This window comes from Mytilus californianus, unplaced genomic scaffold (assembly GCF_021869535.1).
Source record: "Mytilus californianus isolate M0D057914Y unplaced genomic scaffold, xbMytCali1.0.p SCAF_2, whole genome shotgun sequence".
NCBI classification, from domain to species: domain Eukaryota; kingdom Metazoa; phylum Mollusca; class Bivalvia; order Mytilida; family Mytilidae; genus Mytilus; species Mytilus californianus.
In genome coordinates, this window is record NW_026262668.1 from 77,443,843 (window position 1) to 77,462,968 (window position 19,126).

The 19,126-nt window shown below is 32.4% G+C and overlaps 1 protein-coding gene across 5 annotated transcripts in view; it reads left to right on the top strand.

The window, feature by feature from the left end:
• The window catches only part of LOC127728239 (uncharacterized), a 29,917-nt gene extending 11,082 nt beyond the window's left edge, over positions 1 to 18,835 (top strand). For 4 of the 5 annotated variants that reach the window (XM_052235504.1, XM_052235506.1, XM_052235505.1 and 1 more), the window contains 6 exons: positions 465 to 555; positions 5,894 to 5,974; positions 9,262 to 10,340; positions 13,044 to 13,134; positions 14,959 to 15,024; positions 17,678 to 18,835. In XM_052235504.1, the coding sequence (XP_052091464.1) occupies positions 465 to 555; positions 5,894 to 5,974; positions 9,262 to 10,340; positions 13,044 to 13,134; positions 14,959 to 15,024; positions 17,678 to 17,843 (1,574 nt within the window). In that variant the 3' untranslated portion in view covers positions 17,844 to 18,835. The remainder of the gene's footprint in view (positions 1 to 464; positions 556 to 5,893; positions 5,975 to 9,261; positions 10,341 to 13,043; positions 13,135 to 14,958; positions 15,025 to 17,677) is intronic. The other variant, XM_052235508.1, reaches the window with a different exon arrangement.
• Positions 18,836 to 19,126: the final 291 nt, after the last annotated feature.

Sequence of the window (19,126 nt, forward strand, 5' to 3'; positions counted from 1 at the left end):
ATGATAGTAGAGGGGCATTATGTTTTTCGGTCTGTGCATCTGTTCGTTCGTCCATCCATCCGTTCGTCCGTCCGTTAGTCCGTCTATCCCTCTTCAGGTTAAAGTTTTTGGTCCAGTTAGTTTTTGATGAAGTTGAAGTCCAATCAACTTGAAACTTAGTACACATGTTTCCTATGATATGATCTTTCTAATTTTAATGCCAAATTAGAGTTTTGACACCAATTTCAAGGTCCACTGAACATAGAAAATGATAGTGCTAGTGGGGCATCCGTGTACTATGGACACATTCTTGTTTTACTCCATATTTTTTGTAAGTTGGTTTTGACTGCAATGATTATAAGCATAATAAATGAACTTTAGTTTCCATGTAGATGTAATGCTTCTGTCATACATTGCCTAAGTGTTGCCATTTTTTTATGAATATCAAGCTCTGAAAAACCATATAGATTTTTTTTATAATTTAGTTCAAACAAAGACTATTAAAGATACAGACAAGACAAAGCTGGACAAGACAAAGCTGGACAAAGAAGAAAACAATTCATCAGTATCTTCCAGGTATTATCTGTGTCCAAGGTTTATAGGAAAGCTATGCCCATAGATTTTCATGTTTTTTAAACAAAATTAGTCAAATGAACAATGTTCTTCCATCATTGTAAGAAAGCATAACCTTCCTGTGTACTGATGCAGTTTTCCAAATTTATTTTCATGGATATTTGATTTCATGGTTTGGTATAAGTCTGCATTCAATTTTGTAGAAATTTTTACTTTGTTGAACATTCAAATTTGTGTATCACCTTTACCATGAAATCCACAAAAATTGGTATCCAATGAATAATAATAAATCCACAGTTATGCTTAATTTGTTACATACAAAATACTAGAAAGGAGTCTTGCCATGATGTTACAAATTTAGATTTAAATTTTACTCACTTGCTGGTCCCTAGAAAACAGCAAGCATGGATCCAGGATTTGATGTTAGAGGGGACGCTCCTGAGAATTAGGAATTAGAGGACCTAATTTTGATACAATTTTATCTTTAATACATTTTTCTCCTTCTGTTGTTTTTTTTTTTTTTTTGGGGGGGGGGGGGGGGGGGATGGGGGGTCCCTGGTCTAAGGCAGCACCTGAACAGATTTTGTACAGGATCAGATAAGTTGAAAATTTACTTCATCATTCTATGTTATTGAAAGGAAAGCACATTTATTAAAAAAATTAAAGGAATACCTTGCCTGGTAAAGAATCAATTCATGTCACCTAATGTCTTCCCAAAAAATGCCATTCAGCTGTTATAAATTGATTAATTATGTATGATTTCTATCTCTTGTAATTGTTACTTCTAATATCTTTCCAAGTATATACTCAAGTTAGAAATTGATAATTTGATTAACAATGTAACACCAACAACTGAAGAACATGAATGTCATCATCTACAGGTCTTGTAAGGTCTTCAACAATTAGTAAAGTTCCATTTTTTAACCAATTTAAGGGGCATTAGCTACGATGTCGACAATAAAATTAAAATACGATTCTTATTGATTCAAGTAATAATAAAAGCTTTAACGGATAACCTGATCCGTCAGATCTGCCGGATATTATCTGTCAACAGATCACAGTCAGACACTATAAAAAGAGACCAAAAACATAATTACACCATTCAGCCTCTGAAAAAGGTCCATTAAGGACCGAAACCAGTTAGACTATAATTATCATCAGCCGCTGTTAGTAAGATGCAACAGCATATATTTTCCTATATCTTATTCATATCGCCTTCTATTGCATCTTCCTAATAAGGCTTCTACTAGCAAGAATTCCCTTTTGGGTATCATTAGCAACATGAGCCTGGGCACCATCAGTAACGAAGCTACACCTAGTACGTCAGTGATTAATGTCCTAAAACTGCAAGAACAAAGACAATCTAATGAATGTCCAAAAAGAAGATAATCAGATGAAGCCTTGAAGGTCAAACCTACAACCAACCTGAAAACAAGAAAGGGAGAGCCATGGTCAGCAGAGATGCACTTCTGGTGTATAAAAAATTATGTAACATGTCCACCAAAATTAACAAGCATGAACACCAACAAGAATTTCTAAACAGGTGTCTTGATAAAAAGGTCATTCCATCTGGTCTACAGCTCAAAATTCAACCAGGCATCGGCAAAACTGATATTCTGTTTATGGACAAGTGGAAATTTACTCTAGGAAACTGTTCCTTTGGACTTATTTCTCTCATAGTTGATTACCTTGGCGGTCAAATTGCGGAGCTTGAAGTTTAAAAATCTAAACTTCAAAAAGAGGTCGACAAGATCAAATAGAGATCAAACAAGCTTTACAAGCTTTTCAACACAGGGTCGAAAAATCATAAGAAGAATGCTTGAATAACAAATTAAAAAACAGCACCAAATCTCCACAATCTGAGACTTATTTATCCACGAAAAGGCCTCAAAAGGCGTCAACATCAACAAGACAGGAGATGCCAACAGGACTCGAGACCAAGATTCGAGACGTCAAAAAGACACAAGATATCAAAGAGACAACAGGTGGCAACCACAACGGTGGGGCCCACCACGATACCAGAACAGGAACAATCAAGACAGAACCCTGTCACTACTCAAAGACATTCTACACTAAATGAGTTAATTAGCCTTAATAAAGAATTTGAGCATTATTTATCTAAACTTGTCATTAACCTCTCCGACTTGACCCTTTCTGCAGCCGCAAAATCTGCCTTACAAAAAGGCTTAAGCTTTGTTCCAACACAGCTTGACCACGATATGTTACAAATCTACTCAGATTTTAAAACATTCTATCCTATAGTGAGACTTAAACACCATTTCTTCGATGATTCTTTGGACACAGATTCACAAATCACTTCCCCAATAGACTTCCAAGAAAAATTACCTAGGATGTTTAAGCAAAAGAGCAACTGGATTCCTAGCAAAGGAAAAGATGCTTTTGTAGATGCTTTCATTGAGGCCACCACTCTCTGCTGACAAAAAAGCTGACAAAGGTTCAGCTATAGTAATCCTCAATGCTGCAGATTACAATCAGATGGCACTAGCTCAACTCATGGATAAACGTTTCTATGTTAGAACCAGTATAGACCTCACTTCATTTCATACACTTAAAATCAACCACACTTTTCTTTCTTTGCTCTCAAAAAATGAGATTAACCAAGACATCTACAATAGCCTTGTTGTCAAAGAACCGAGAACACTACAGTTCTACCTTCTGCCTAAAATACACAAAACTTTTGTAGATGGTACACCACCAGGTAGACCCATAACCAGTGGCAACAATGGACCTACTGAAAAAATCAGTAGCTTTGTAGATGAACATATCAAACCTTTTGTACCACTTATCAAGTCTTATGTTAGAGACACCTCTGACTTGATCAACAAGATCGAATGCATCAAAAATTTACCAGAAGGTACAATTTTGGCAACAATGGATGTTACCTCCTTATACACCAACATTCCAAACCAGGAAGGTTTAGTTTCAGTTGCTAGAAGCCTAAAATCCAATCAAGCGTCTTACCATTAATATCTAACAAAGGACTACTAGAACTTCTTAAGTTAGTCCTTCACTGCAACAACTTCACATTTAACAATAGTACTTACCTTCAAGTTGGCGGTAAAGCAATGGGCAAAAAAGTTGCCCCATCTTTTGCTAATATTTTTATGGGACATTTAGAGAAGAAACTACTCAGTGGATTCCCTCTTAAACCATTCTTTTACCTTAGTTCTTTGATGACATCTTCATCATCTGGACGCATGGTAAAAAATCTCTCAACAAATTCATACAACACATGAATTCTCAGCATAAAACAATCAAATTCACAGCTGAAGTATCAGAAGAACAAGTTGTATTCTTAGACACTATTGTGAAATTTCAAAAAACACTTGGTACAGTGGAGGTTGAACTCTACACTAAACCCACTGACAACCATTCGTACTTATACTACGATTCAGAACACCTGCTACCATGCAAAAAAGCTGGACCTTATGGACAGTTCCTATGGGTTAAGAGGAACTGCACAAACGAGGCAGACTTCCAAAAACACTCTGCAGAATTGACAAAATATTGCAAATTCCAAAGGTATGACGATAATCTACTTCGTGTTAGTCTTGAAAAAGCAGAAGCAAAAGACCGCAAAACATTACTCAAACCTATCATAAAAGACACTTAAAGTAAAAAATGACCAGAGTTCCACTGGTCTTGAGCTATACAAAAGCCAGTCCAAATCTAAAAGAGATTATTGAGACTACTTGGCAGCTGTTGCATATCAAAGACACCACTAAACAGATATTTAGTGTACAACCTCTCTTTGCCTATAGAAGAAATAAAAACCTTATAGACATTCTTGTGAGAGCGGCATTCCAATATCTGCCAATCAAACCAGGGACCTCAGGAATTAGTACACTAAATAAGGTGACCAAATGCAGCAATGATGAAAGTATAGCTACTGTCCTTGGATTAATTTCCAAAGGTCTTTCTTCAGTACATTCACAGAACGCAAATATAGAAAAAAACTATATTGGTGACTGCAACACATCCTATATCATCTACATGATTACATACAAATCCTGTAAAACAACAATATGTTGGAAAAAGCAAAAGTCCATTTATAGCTCGACTTGGCGAACATCTCCAATATGTCAAAAACAAGACATCAGAACCAACTGTTAAGCATTTCAACCAGACAGGGCACAACATTCACCATATGTCGTTTGAAATCATTGAAGTTCTCTGGAACGATCAAAATGACCCTAGGTCTGATGTCCTTAGAAGTAAAATAGGGGATTTTTGAATCCTCTAACTCGGAGCGCTATAACCCATTGGAATCAATAGTTTAGAGACCTCAAAATTTCAGTACACCTCTCACTCTATTCTCTCTAATAATACAAGCAGAATTTTATAAGCAGTTTGGCCCAAATTTGTCAAAATAAGCTCAAGAACATAGCTGATGTATTATTGACTTGCAAGTCAACAATTTAACCTCAATTGAATCCGTATTCATGTGACCTTCATTTTAACCCCTTAGCTGGAGATGGATTAGCCTGCTCAGCTATTAAAAGGAAAAGAATTTCGACATTGAAAGTGAAACAAGGTTGAACCATTTCTTTCACTGATTCCATCCACAAAAAAACATTCTTATACAGGTAGAAACCATGATTAACATATTATTTTAACCTATTTCATGAAATCAAACAGACCTAGAAAAATTCAATTGCACATGCTCAATATCTTTTTATATTTGTATTCATATTTATTACTGTAAATTCAGAAATTTGTTGCAGTGAAGGACTAACTTAAGAAGTTCTAGTAGTCCTTTGTTAGATATTAATGGTAAGACGCTTGGTTGGAGTTTAGGCTTCTAGCAACTGAAACTAAACCTTCCTGGTTTGGAATTTATTATTGTGATTTTGTCATTTTAGACTAAAATGCGATTTTAATTTTTGCGATATTCAGAAAAATCCTGTTTGGATTCATATAACAAATTTCAAAATGCGAGTTTTAATTATTGCGATTATAACCCTGTCGCATTTTTTGCAATAATAAAAACATCTCAATAATTTCTGAATTTACAGTATTTTGATTATATGACCGTCAGCAGTCTTCAGAGGTCATCTAAACGGTTAATGGTGTCTAGACTAAAATAGACACATGAAATACTGATACATATAATTGAGTCCATGCTTTGTAAAGTTTATTTTAGACTTTTTGTAATTTGGATATGTTTAAGTATGTCATAAATCAAATATGAGAATTTGGGTCAAATCGGTGAACATGAATTTGACAGCTAATGCCCCTTTAATAGCCACTAGAAATTAAAATATAAACCTTTTTAATTTAAACTACTAATGGTATTATTTGATTTACTTTGTAATTACAGTCAGCTTCCTAATGATGAAAATAAGAAGATAGTACCAGCCTTTGGGAAAAAACAGAAGCTGTCTTCAACTGTTGGAAGAGAGTATGTACTATTTAATTGATATTAACAATGGAAAATGCATTTTATACCCCAACTGTGTGGGCTACAATGTATATATATTGTATTTTACTAATCTGTTAGTTTGTCCACCAAATATTTCTGTCACACTTTTCTCAGGTACTTCTCTGAACAGAATGACTATATTTGGTCAGCACCTTTGCAGCGATGAGTTGTAACATGTGTGCACTTTTAGGAGCTGTCGAATACCTACTTTGCCAATACATTTGTGTACTTTGAAATTTCTGAATTTTTCAGTATGTTGAATGAACATAAAAATTTTCTTCACATTTTTCTCCAGTACTACTGAACTGAATAACTTCAAATTAAGTCAGCAGCTTGTCAGACACCTACTTCCTGTTATCTGATAGTTTGAATCACCAGTGGCAGGGTCGTCAAAAATTCACGTTTCATGAGTATTGCCCAGCCCAGAAGGAAATACTTGAAAAAACCGGGTTCTACTGGGCTTTACCAGATAATACTGTGCAATACTGGGTAATATGACATACTTGAATCTTTAAAGAGGAGTCAGTGATCTGTTACAAATGCAATACATAAAGATTTAATATTTTATTTTGAACTTCTCTTGTTTCAAATATAGTGTAATAATTTGAGAAAGTATTGTTCCTGCAACTCTAAGGCATACATGAAACACATGGACAAATGTGAACAGTTGTCTCAATAATATTTATAGGTAATCCATTTTTGTATTTGCCAATTATTTTGAAAACTACGTACAATGTAGATATGAATAAATAGACAGAAGCTGTAAAAAAGATTTAAAAATAATCATCAAGACAAAGCCACAAATAAGTTAACATGGCTGAAATTGTCAGTTATGTCCTTGTAGGAGTTATTGCCCCTAAATGATGATTTTTATAAAAAAAAATTTTGCCTATTATCTTGAAAACCGTAAAAGCAAAAGAGGAACTTTAAGCAGGAAAAATGATCAGCAGGACAAAACTGAATGAGATAACTTATCCATAATTATCAGTGACCTCTTAGAGGAGTTAGTGCCCTTATTTTTGTTTCGACTGCTACTTCTGTCGCTGAAAGCAAAACATAGGGATAGTGATCCGTCAGCTCCGGCGTTAACTTATTACTTAAAAGCTTAATTTTTCAGGTAGAAGACCTTGATGCTTCATACTTTGTAAAAAGATGCCTGATGATATGAAGTTTCTGTCTGTCATATGTCTATAGTCCTGACCTCATTTTCATGATTCAGTGACTACTTGAAAAAAAAAATTTTTTGTAATGATGATTTCTCTCTTATTATGAGTAATATGATAACTTTATTTGGTAGGTGTGCACCTTGCAAGGTCCTCATGACTGTCGGATAGTTCTCACTTGACCTTGACCTCATTTCATGGATCACTGAACAAGGTTAAGATTTCGTGGTCAAGTCCAATAAGCAATAGGTCTACTATATTTAGTGTATGTAATGATTGTAAGATGTACATGTCCAGCTGGAAGGTGTCATCTGACAGGTGTCATCTGACCTTTGACCTCACTTTCATGGTTCATTGGACAATGTTAAGTTTTTGTTGTTTTGTCTGTTTCTCAGATATTTCTTCTTTGTATCGATCTGATGAGTTAATTAAGCCCTGTTCAACTGATTTTTAGTTTGTTCCTAGGTTGTACTGTTACACCACTGTCCCAGGTTAGGGGGAGGGTTGGTTCGCCTTCAAACTAGTCTAACCCCCCTCATTCTGTATGTGCCTGTCTCAAGTCAGGAGAGCCTGTAATTCAGTGGTTGTCGTTTGTTGCTGTATTTCATTCATTATGTTGTACATAAATCAGGCCGTTAATTTTCTTATTTAAATTGTTTTACATTTGTCAATTCGGGGCCTTTTATAGCTGACTATGCGGTATGGGTTTTACTCATTGTTGAAGGCCGTACAGTGACCTATAATTGTTAATTTTCTGTGTCATTTGGTCTTTTGTGGAGAGTTGTCGCATTGGCAATCATCCCACATCTTCTTATTTTTATATTATAAGCAATAGCCAATAGGTCAATTGTATTTGGTGTATGGAACAATTGTAGGGTGTATATGTCTGTCGGGCAGGGTTCATATGATCTTGACCTCATTTTCATGGTTCATTGGTCAATGTTAAGATTTTGTGGTTTGATCTGTTTCTCAGGTACTATTAGTGAAACTATATTTGGTGTATGGAATGATTGTAATGTGTACATGTCTGTCTGGCATTGTAAATCAGACCATGACCTCATTTTCTTAGAATATTGATAATGTTAAGTTTATGTGATACTTGTAGTAAAACCTTCATATTACAGACGTTCAACATGAAATCAATGATAAGTAAAAACAGGCGAGACATTTCAGAGAGTGCACTCTTGTTAATATTTTTGGTAAAAACTGCAGTAGATAAAGGAAAACTGTATTCAGCAAAAATTATCAGCATGACCAGTACTACAAATTAATAAAGTTTCCGAAATTGTCAGTCTATTCCTTATAGGAGTTATTGCCCTTATGTGACAATCTTTAATTTTTTGCATTTTTGGCAAAAAAAATGGATTTGACAAAATGAATGTCATATTCATTATAGATGATTTTCAATTTTACCATTCAGGAGTTGTGCTCCTTCATTAGTTTGGAAAATGGCACTTTATAGTCGTTTCCTTGCAATAACTTATGAACTGTTCAACCTGGTTTGCTGTCAATTTGACAGGGGACAAAGAAATACTGGGCATGTGTCTGTGAATCAGTGATCAGTTTCACAAAAATTCTGATGATTAAAGATGATTAAGTATAATGAATTGTTCATGACTTACGATCAACTTTAGTCATAAGATTTTTTGTGAAACTGACCACAGGTCTTGTTAGCGCATTCACATGTAAAATTCTTGCAAGATTTTAATAAAATTTATACATAAAGTTAATTATAGCAATATCTGGGACAATTGATTAAATCATTGCAGATTATCAATTTTTAAAAGAGTTCTGCCCCTTGGAAATATTAATTGTATTGAATATTGCATTCATAAGCACTCTAACATGTACAATACTTGCCAGATTTTTATCAAATTTATATCAAAGGTTTATATCAGCACTATTATATGTCTTTGACAAGTTGGAAAATTAGTCCTGATCAACAAGAGTTATGTCCCTTGGAAATATTAATTATATGGAAAATTGCATTGTAAGTGCTTTCACATGTACTTTTCTTTAAGGATTATGATGAAATTTAAACGAATGTTTGTATCAGTAATGTCTGAAACAAGTTTGAAAATCAGCTCTTTTATTATATTGTAGACAAAATAGTCAGGTTGAAACAATACAAAGTCAACATTTTGAATCTGCTTCACCAATATGTTCTGTGACAGATACTGATCAGCAATTGCAGGAAGATGAGAATGAAAATGTTCTTTTTGAAGATAAAATACCTGTTGGCACATCAAATAAGATAACTGTTAATTTAGACCAGAAACCTGAAATGAATAGTAAAAATTGTAAACATTTACTAAGTTCTGACTGTGCAGATCAGTTAGTTCTACCGGTACCTTCCAATAGTAGCGATGCTATGATTGAAACTGACATTGAAATTTCCTATGCACCCAACATAGATAGTAGTCCAGTGTCAGATACACCAGTAGGTCATCCTGATGAATTGTCACTTAATCCAAATAAAATTACAGACGACTTTGATGACAGACCTTTTTTAAAATCTAGATCTCCATTGGAAAGGTCAACATATACGAATAAGTTGATAGTTTATCCCTCTGAAATTGTTTCTACAGATCATGCAAACATCTTGTCTAAAGATGAATGCTGCAAAATGGTTCCAACAGAAGTTGAGAATAAACCCGAGTATAGTGGAAATATTGTTTTATCTGAAGCTAAAGATGAAATTGGATATTTGTCAACTATAAGTATGAAAGAAATAAGTAGAGAGGAAAAAGACAATTGGTCAGAATGTGTTGTCTCCCAAAATAAATCTTGCTCACAGGTTTCAGAAAATGAAGTTGGACATTTTGAGGAGACACAAGTTCTCATACCTGAAGAAACCATAGAGGATGAACTGACACAGGTATTTGCACAGCTTGAAGATGAACATAAAGGTAACAGTGTTAGCATGACAGAAGCTAAAAAACAAGAAGCTCAACAAACTTCAAAGAATATTCAGAGCATGTTGGAAGTACAACATAATTCCTCAGTGGAGGACAGGAAATCATCAAACGATGAGAAGTTATCAGAAAACTGTTGCTCTGAGAAACCTATGGAAAACTATGCCATTACAGATGATACTGAAATCACTGTGTCTGATAAGGAAGTTGTCCTTCAAATTTCAAATTGTGACCTTCATAAAGTTTCTATTACCTCAAAAATCTTAGGTAATAATTATTTCATTTACAGTTCATCCTCAGTCCTTTTGAAAACATTTTTTTTACCAGTCACAATGTTTTAAAGTCTTATCCTTTTGTCTTTGTAGGATAGTTATCTCATTGATAATCATACCACATCCACTTATTTTAAAATCAGAAGTCTTCTGTTCTTGTTCTTGTTTTATACAATCCTTGTCTGGGCTAAAGTTAAACTTTTTTTATCTTTATACATTGACTTATGATATTTGGCTTGAAGTTGTATTACCATAAGATGATGTGTCACATATTATTATGATCAACCTTTGTGTGACCGTGAACTTTGACCTCAAGTTAAGAATAATTAATCTTTTTCATTTTAACGCTCTTGATATTTGATACACAGATGCAGTACATCAAGACCATTGTTTCATACCATGGAAGATTACTTATAACCTTCAAATTTGACCTGCAAGCTCAAGGTCAGATCCTTCATTTTTATATGTCAACAAAAAAACAAGAATTCTTGCTTGTCATGGCAAAACATTTTTCAATGCTATTAAGGGTTTGCCTTGTCCCCTCAAAAATGGTTCAGATTCCCACCCGAAAAACATATACTACCTAAAAAGCTTTAATAAGACCTTTCTAGTTCACCATATGTTTTATCCCTGTGAGACATGCCAAACCCCTTCCATATCACTAATTGTTAAATATCATGAAAACTGTTCATATCCCAACCCCAAAACCATTCTTAATTGTCATGACAATACCTTTATAATACACCTTTATTTTATGCCGTGCCCTGTTAAATCTTCAATCGTTAATTATATCAAAAACTCTTCAGATCCTCATCCTAAACCATATATATTCTAAAGTGCTATGTCAAGATATTTTAAGTGCTTCATAGATTTTGTCCAGTGGTGGGGATGGGGATGATATGCTCCTCTGTCTGATATTATGAATTGTTAAATAGATGTATGTATGTGGACAAAGGTATGCCCTTTTCAATATTTTCCGTATTATTCTATAAAATTTTCAAAAAATTTCTTGTATCTTATTTCCTGATCCATTTCATGAAATTTTCATCTTCAAACTCAGAAATATTTGTTGTTTTCTATATAAATTTTCATAGTTATGTTTACATCTTAGTATTTCATAATTCATAAGTTTAACATGAGCTTAATTCTTTGATGTCACAAGTTAAAACTATACGTTTGTGAAATGGCTGCTCTGACTCACCAACATACTGTTTACCATATTTACACTGTAGAAGATACACAGCATTTGTAACTTACAATTAACATTGCAAAATATGGTATATTCCGTACCACCGGAGTGATTGTTAAAAGTATGGGTATTCAGTATTTGCTTGCAGGTCAGACTTCATTTGTTCCCACAACCCTTGCAAGAGCCCATAGAAAGAGCCTGATTTAGAGGATAAATCAGCTCTCACCAGCAAATTTTTAAGAATTTTGGGCCTTGGGGAAGCCAGTATGAACAACCATCGTAGTGACTATGAAAGCAAGCCAGACCTTCTTCTCAGTCCACAATTTAGATCCTCTGGTCATACTTAGGCAGATCTCAATCGACAGACTATTACCATCATGAAAATTAAAAATGTTGGCACCAAATGGGATCAATGAAAAGGAGCAGTTCTATTTATTTTGGGTCGTATAACTAAGCAGTCTCTGTTGTAATTCCTTTACCTTCATCAACTCTCATATTCTAGATTTATACCAGTTCAATCTCACAGTGCTGTCCATTTGGGATGTATCAATGCGCAGCCTCAGTTGTAATTACATAACCTTCATCAACTTTGAAATTTTAGAATTATACCAGTTCAAAGTGTACACTGTTATTCATTAGGGATGTATATCTATGCAGTCTCTGTTGTAATAACTTAATATCTTAACTTTCGTCACCTGTGAAATCTTAGAACTGTACCAGCTTATATCACACATGCAGTCTCTGTTGTAAATACTCAACCTAGGTCAACATTGAAATTTTAAAATTATATTTAAGAATAATGGTTCAGTTTTTAATTTGTATAACGTTAAAGATTGTTTTAGTTAAATCAGAATAGATTGATATGATTTGTTTAACATCATTTAATATATATATATAAAATGCGAAAAACTTATATATGTAGGACAAACGGGTGATACAACTTACCAACGGATGCTATTGAACTTTTCAAAAATATGAACAAACAAAACAGACGATCCGGTAGCAAACCACTTCATTCAGCATAATTATTCGATGAAAAATTAAAAAGTTACCGCCATAGAAAGAGTATTTGGAACAGAAATTTACAGAAAAACTAAAGAAGCCTTTTGGATGAAAAAATTAAAAACTTTAGAGCCTGATGGACTCAACACAATGTATGAACGATAGTGAAAAAATTTATAAAAAAAAGAAAAAAACGCGGCAAATGAACGTCATAGTAGTTATTATAACGTAATGTATCCAATCGATGTAAATGTTGTTTCAGTGTTGTAATTTATTCCAATGAAGAAGGCCGTAATGGCCGCAACGTATGGAAAATTGTGTTATAGTTTTTATTATATATATATATATATATATATAGTAATATAAAAACTAAAGTTCAGAATGAAATCCTGAAAGGTAGGATACCAGAAGATATTGCACTATTGCATTATTTAAAAAAAAAAAAGGAGAATTTTTTTGTTTTTTTTATTGTTTATGTATGTTATAATATACATTTTTATCTATCAGATAAAAGTAGAGAATCAGAAGAAATAACAGATTCACAGTTATGTACTATAGATTGGGTTGAAGAGTTCACATTACCAGAAAAGATAGAAAGGTAACAAATCAGGGTAGAATAGTAAGTTATAAAATGGACAAATTTACATATTGTGTTTTCTGAAAATAAATTGGGTATCATATGTTGTTTTGTGTAATGTCTTTGACAAATCTGCAGTACAGAGCATTGAAATAAGTACTTGTCAGGTGTGATTTTTCGCTAAATATTTCATACAAAACCGCTTATTTTCAAAATAATATTGTGAGGTCTTTTCTGGTTGGATTTTAAACAACTCTATGTCAATAGAAAGAAATTTTCATTTTATGATGATTTAAACACGTTTTATTTATTGCCAGAGAATTTGCTATATATTTCAACCCAATTAAATCTTAAATATTTTTTAGTGTGTTTACATCAGGAGAAAAGAAAAACAACTGAAGACAAAACTATCACAAAATAAACAAATAATATTCAGACATTTCTGCATCTTTTCAACACCTGATTTGTAAAGGTCAAAACAAAAAATGTCTTCAAAATAATTCACTGGAATTTAAAGGTTTCTAAAGATAATATTAAGTACCAATTGAACAATGTATCATCTGAAATATTTAGTTTAATAGACCATAAAATACAAAGAGATGTTATTTTGGCAGATCTGATATATTTTGTTTTAGGGTTATGACCTACTAGTATATTATCTAGACTAAAAATTGGACTTTCAGGGTTCCAAATCATGGATTTTGGCTTTTTGGTACTATAAATTTTAAAATATACTAATCTCATGATTTGTCAGTTATTTTTTTTCTTACATCACTTCAAATTTGCATTATTCAATAGTAAAATAAATACCCTTTAAGATAAAATAATTTTTATTTCAAACTCAGAAATAATCCAGCTAAACAGGATAAAATGATAAAATATTAACAGTATTAATTAAAGTAAAAAAATTCAGATATAACTCTTTGTACCATGCTCTTACCAATGTTGAAGAATGTAATAAATCACTTCTGAGAACTATTAACTAAATGATTTTCAGATACTTTCTATAACTATATTAGTATGCCATTATTGTTCTGAATGTTTTACTGTAAATTCAGAAATTATTGTTAGATTTTTATTAATGTGAATAATGTGACTCGGTTAGTATCGCTATAATAAGAACTCGCATTCTGATATATTATACATATTTGTATTTATATTTTCCTGAAATCGCAATCATTAATCTCACCTTTCTTTCCATTTTTCAGTAATCGAAATAAAAAAAGCACTACATAATTTTTGAATTTACAGTATTATATGTTATTCACATTTTATTTAAAGAGGCAGACTTACATTTAAACCAAAGAGATACACAATAAAAATTAAAAATTTTTAAAATGCAAAATAGAAATAGCTTTCACCACTGTTAAAACTTCAATAACAATTACTTGAGAGATTTTTATGACAGGAATCAACATACTGAAGTAAGTTGACTGAATTATAACTTCAATTAAGTTTTATTTAATCAAAAAGAAATAGTGCAATACATCATTACTTGAAATGAGGGTTAAAGGACAGGAAGAGTTATGTCCCTGTCAGATTTAAACTTGTTTTAAGAGAATAGTTATATTCAAAATCTTAATGTGTCATAGACTTTAATTAACAAACAAAGTTCAGTTTCAGTGTATTTACAGGTATAATTAAGCTTTTAATAAATAATTTTGTGTAGTTGTAGATTGAAATTAAAGAACTCTTTGACCAAATGTGGTAAAATTTAGAATTACATTGTAGTTCTATATTTGGTTTGGTTTACTAGTGAGACAGGAAAATGATGCCACCTTTCTTTTTGTAAAATTAATGATCTGATATTAAAATAATTTAAAAAATACTATGTGAATGTTTCAGGAAGCCTTTTCTTCATGATGGTATAACTGTTGTTCAAGGTCTTATCAGAGAATTATCTCAGCTCAAGTTAGTATAGATATAAATGTTTGTTTGAGGTTTGATGCATTTATAGGTCAAAGAAAGCATAGTCTTTTCTAAAATATCTCACAGTAAACTGTTTTAGAAAAATATGAAATGTGAACACATCATGATTTTTGTTTGACAGTATCCTCTTGTGCACTGGTTATCTTAATTTTACACATTGTCACATTATTATAACTGCTAATACTGAAAGTTGATGTTATCCCATAAGGGGTCTTTAGGTTTGCACTCTGTCCCTCCCTCTGTCAGTCTGGCAAATCAGTTTTCCACACTTCTTCACTTCCTGCTTAAAGATATTGATTTGATAATTTGGTATATAGTTTTACCATGACAAGTTACAGATCAAGTTCTAATTTTGTTTGGTCTGGATGATTTTTTTGAAGAGTTACAAATGTATGGTCCTCTGACTTAAAAAAATCATGCAAATAATCAGTTTTCTATACTTTTTTTGTTATGCTTTTTAGAACAATAGAAATCACACTGTCGATCTGTTTATTAATCTTGTTGATACAACTACTTTAGTGAAACTATATTCACAAGAAAAACTTTTCATATATTTTTGTATAAACAGATTTAGTACTCAATATTTGCACCAGGAGATAATTGGACCTAATATAGAAAATTTTACAAATTACCAATTTAGTAAGCATTTTGTTCCAATACAATGAATTTTTGACCGGTAGGGGACTATGTATTGCCATGCAACACTCTCAGAATGCTTGTTTCATTATTAACAGACGAATTGTGATACTAGACAAGTAGCAACAATAATGATACTGTTCAGGATTTTATTAGTCCACTACCTGCAAAGCCGAAGATGATTTAGGTTTGCATTCCGTCCGTCTGTCTGTCCATCGTCAGTGCGGTAAATCAGTTTTCCACACTATTTTTCTTTGTGCTTGAAGATATTGATTTGATATTTGGTATACAGTTTTATTGTGACCAGTTACAGATCATATTTGAATTTTGTAGCTGTCTGATGATTTTGTGCAGAGTTATGGTCCTTGGACTTAATAAATTCATGCAAGTAATCAGTTTTCCACACATTTTTTCGTCATGCTTGAAGATATTGATTTGATAATAGTTATATTGTTTTGTCATGACCAGTTACAGATCAAGTTGACTTTTGTTCTGGTATGATGATGTTGTACAGAGTAATGGTCCTTGGAGTTAGAAAAAACACACAAGTAATCAGTTTTCAGCACTTTTTTCTGTCATTTTGTTCCAGTACAATAAATTTTAGGGGACTATGTATTGCCATGCAATACTCTCTAAATGCTTGTTTTAACCAATAATCATCTAATAAATACTTTTATCATTTACTTAGAGTAGATAACTTATAATTTTTTACAGTATGATAAAAGCATTAAATTTGTGTAAATTTCATATTTGCTGAAATGGTTCCTAGCTTTGATATGAAAAAAATTAACGACTTCTGGTCATTTTTGCAAGTCTGTTTATAACAATATTGTATGGCAACTCTTTGTCACTTACCAAATTCCTGAAAATGTATGTTTAGGATTTAATGAAAAAAAAGGAACACTAGGATGGGACAAATATTAGGAAATAGTAAATAATATATTTTGAAAAATGTGAAACAAATAATACAATATATGTATTGTTTTTCAATTCTTAAGGCACTGATATGCTTTATGAAAGTGCTGCAAATCAAACTATTTCTGCAATTTGTCTAAAATGTTTTAATACAGTTTAGATCCCCTTGTCTATCACTTAAGAGTCCTTTGTCATCGTCTGTTAAATTTTATCAAATCTTCTTCTCTGTAACTACTTAGCCAAATTAAACTTAACTTTGCAACAATCATCATTAAGGTATCCAGGATAAAAATGAGTCCGACCACTCCGCCTGCCAACCAACATGGCTTACATGGCTAAAAATAGAACATGGGGATAAAATGCAAGTTTTGTCTATTATCATGAAAACCGCTATGAATAGAGAAAAATGACACAGGAGGCAAAAATGTCCAGAATGATGAGATCTATTGTCTGAGTACACAAAAACTGTCAAACAACTTCTTACAGGAGTTATAGCCCATAAATAAGGAATTTTACCAATTTTTTTAAAGATTTTACCTATTATCTGGAAAACTAGAGAAGATAGAAAGAAACTTTGAATAGCACAAATGATCAACACGACAAGATCTATTATTAAGTTGAAATGGTAATTCGACTCTTGATAGTAGTGATTGCCCTTAAATAATGATTGTTTTTCCCTTTTCTATGATTTTGGCAAAAACAAAAGAAGATAGAAACTGTAAACAGAAAAAATTATCAGCAATACTTTGGTCAGGTTGTTGTCTCTTTGATATATCCCCCATTTTCATTCTCAATTTTAAGATCAACAAAAAAGAGATTTTTGTCATGAATTCTATTCTAGTCAAGAATGTTGGAGTGTGTCCATTGTTGAAAATGCACATAGAACTAGGTAAGCGACACAGGCTCTTAAGCTCCTCTAGTTTGTCAGTACAATAACACCAGTGAGGGACCAAATATTAATTATGCAATGACAACTGAACTTCAGTTATCAGAAAGGAAAAAAGGTTGAAAATATACTTATTAAAAGTGTCTGTGTATATTTAAAAATTTTAAATGAATACAATGTACTTTAACAAAATTTCAGCACAATGATACTTAGGACCAAAAGAGAGTTAGAGACAACCAGGCGACAGTTACTTCAAGGCCAGGCAACAACAAGGATTGGTCAAGTACAACATCAAGGCCAGACATCAGAACATACAACTATTAGGAATAGAAATCAGCCTCTCAGGACATTTAATAGACATTGATCTGCATTAGGAGAGACCAAATACCGGTATATCCATAAAGGAAATAAAGATTTTTGTGAAATTGGTCCTTTTTAAAATAGATTGAAAAACATCTTCTCTTTTTAAAATACCAAAAAAACTGGCAGGAATATTAGAGCCTCCTATGTGATAATGTGCAGTTATGAAGTACTTATAATAGACCATTGATATTTGATACATATTGAGCAATAGCATTAATTCATGTAAATTTCAAGCAATATATTATGCCTAACCTTTTCAATTCTCTTCAGTGAACATTGAATCTTTGTAAAAGATTTCCAATGTTTCTGTTTACTTTATGTTTTTATGATGATTAGTTTATGACAGACTTTTGATACACTAATGGTATATCATTGTATAAAAATCTCAGTATCTTATTTTGAAGAAGATTGTAGGGCCTACCTCAATTGAGTCGCATTTCACTTAATTTGACGTTTTATATATTTTAGTGTTGAGTTCCTTGTTAGATGTAGTAAAAAGTGATATGGCAGTGCAAAGTAGGAAAGACGAATGTCTTAATATTTTTGTTGTTGCAATAGAACAGAAAATTTGTTATATCAAAATTTTGTAAAGTACCCCAAAAAATGAAACATAATATATTTACAACAATGTGATTTAGTATGCTACTGTTAATGATTCTTATTCATAATGCTTGGAAATGTACCACTGTAGAAAATATTTAAGAAACAGGGTGAGATCTTTTTACTTCAAACACTGGCATAAAAGAGTGCACAATTTATTTTGTGAAAAATTGCTAAGATCTGCCTCAATCAGATAAAAAAAATTCTAGGTAAAGGCTTACCCAAGCAGCCAAGCTTTGTGTTGACGGACTTCTGGTTAAAAGTTATTCCTTTATTTTACAAGTTTACATTGGTTGTTTTGTGACTGTTATGTTATGGTTTACTTTTATGTTAAATTGTTGTTTTCTTGACACTTGTTATTTTATTATTTTCATCCAATAAAATTTATAGCTATATAGTTTTCAACACTTCAGTCAATAATAATACAATTGAAGACCTGTTTCTGGATAACCCTTAATTAAACATTGGTGATATATAATGTATACTGCTTAACATATTATACTATTATACAAGAGGTACCTGGTTATATACGAAACTGGAGAAGCATTTGGTTATAACTTATAGCATTTACTAGGTGTGTGGCGACTACTGTAGGAATAGTGCCACTGTGTGCACAGAAAAAAGCCTGTGCAACAACCTCTTATGAGTCAATAGATAGCATTAGTCCAAATATATCTGTATCAA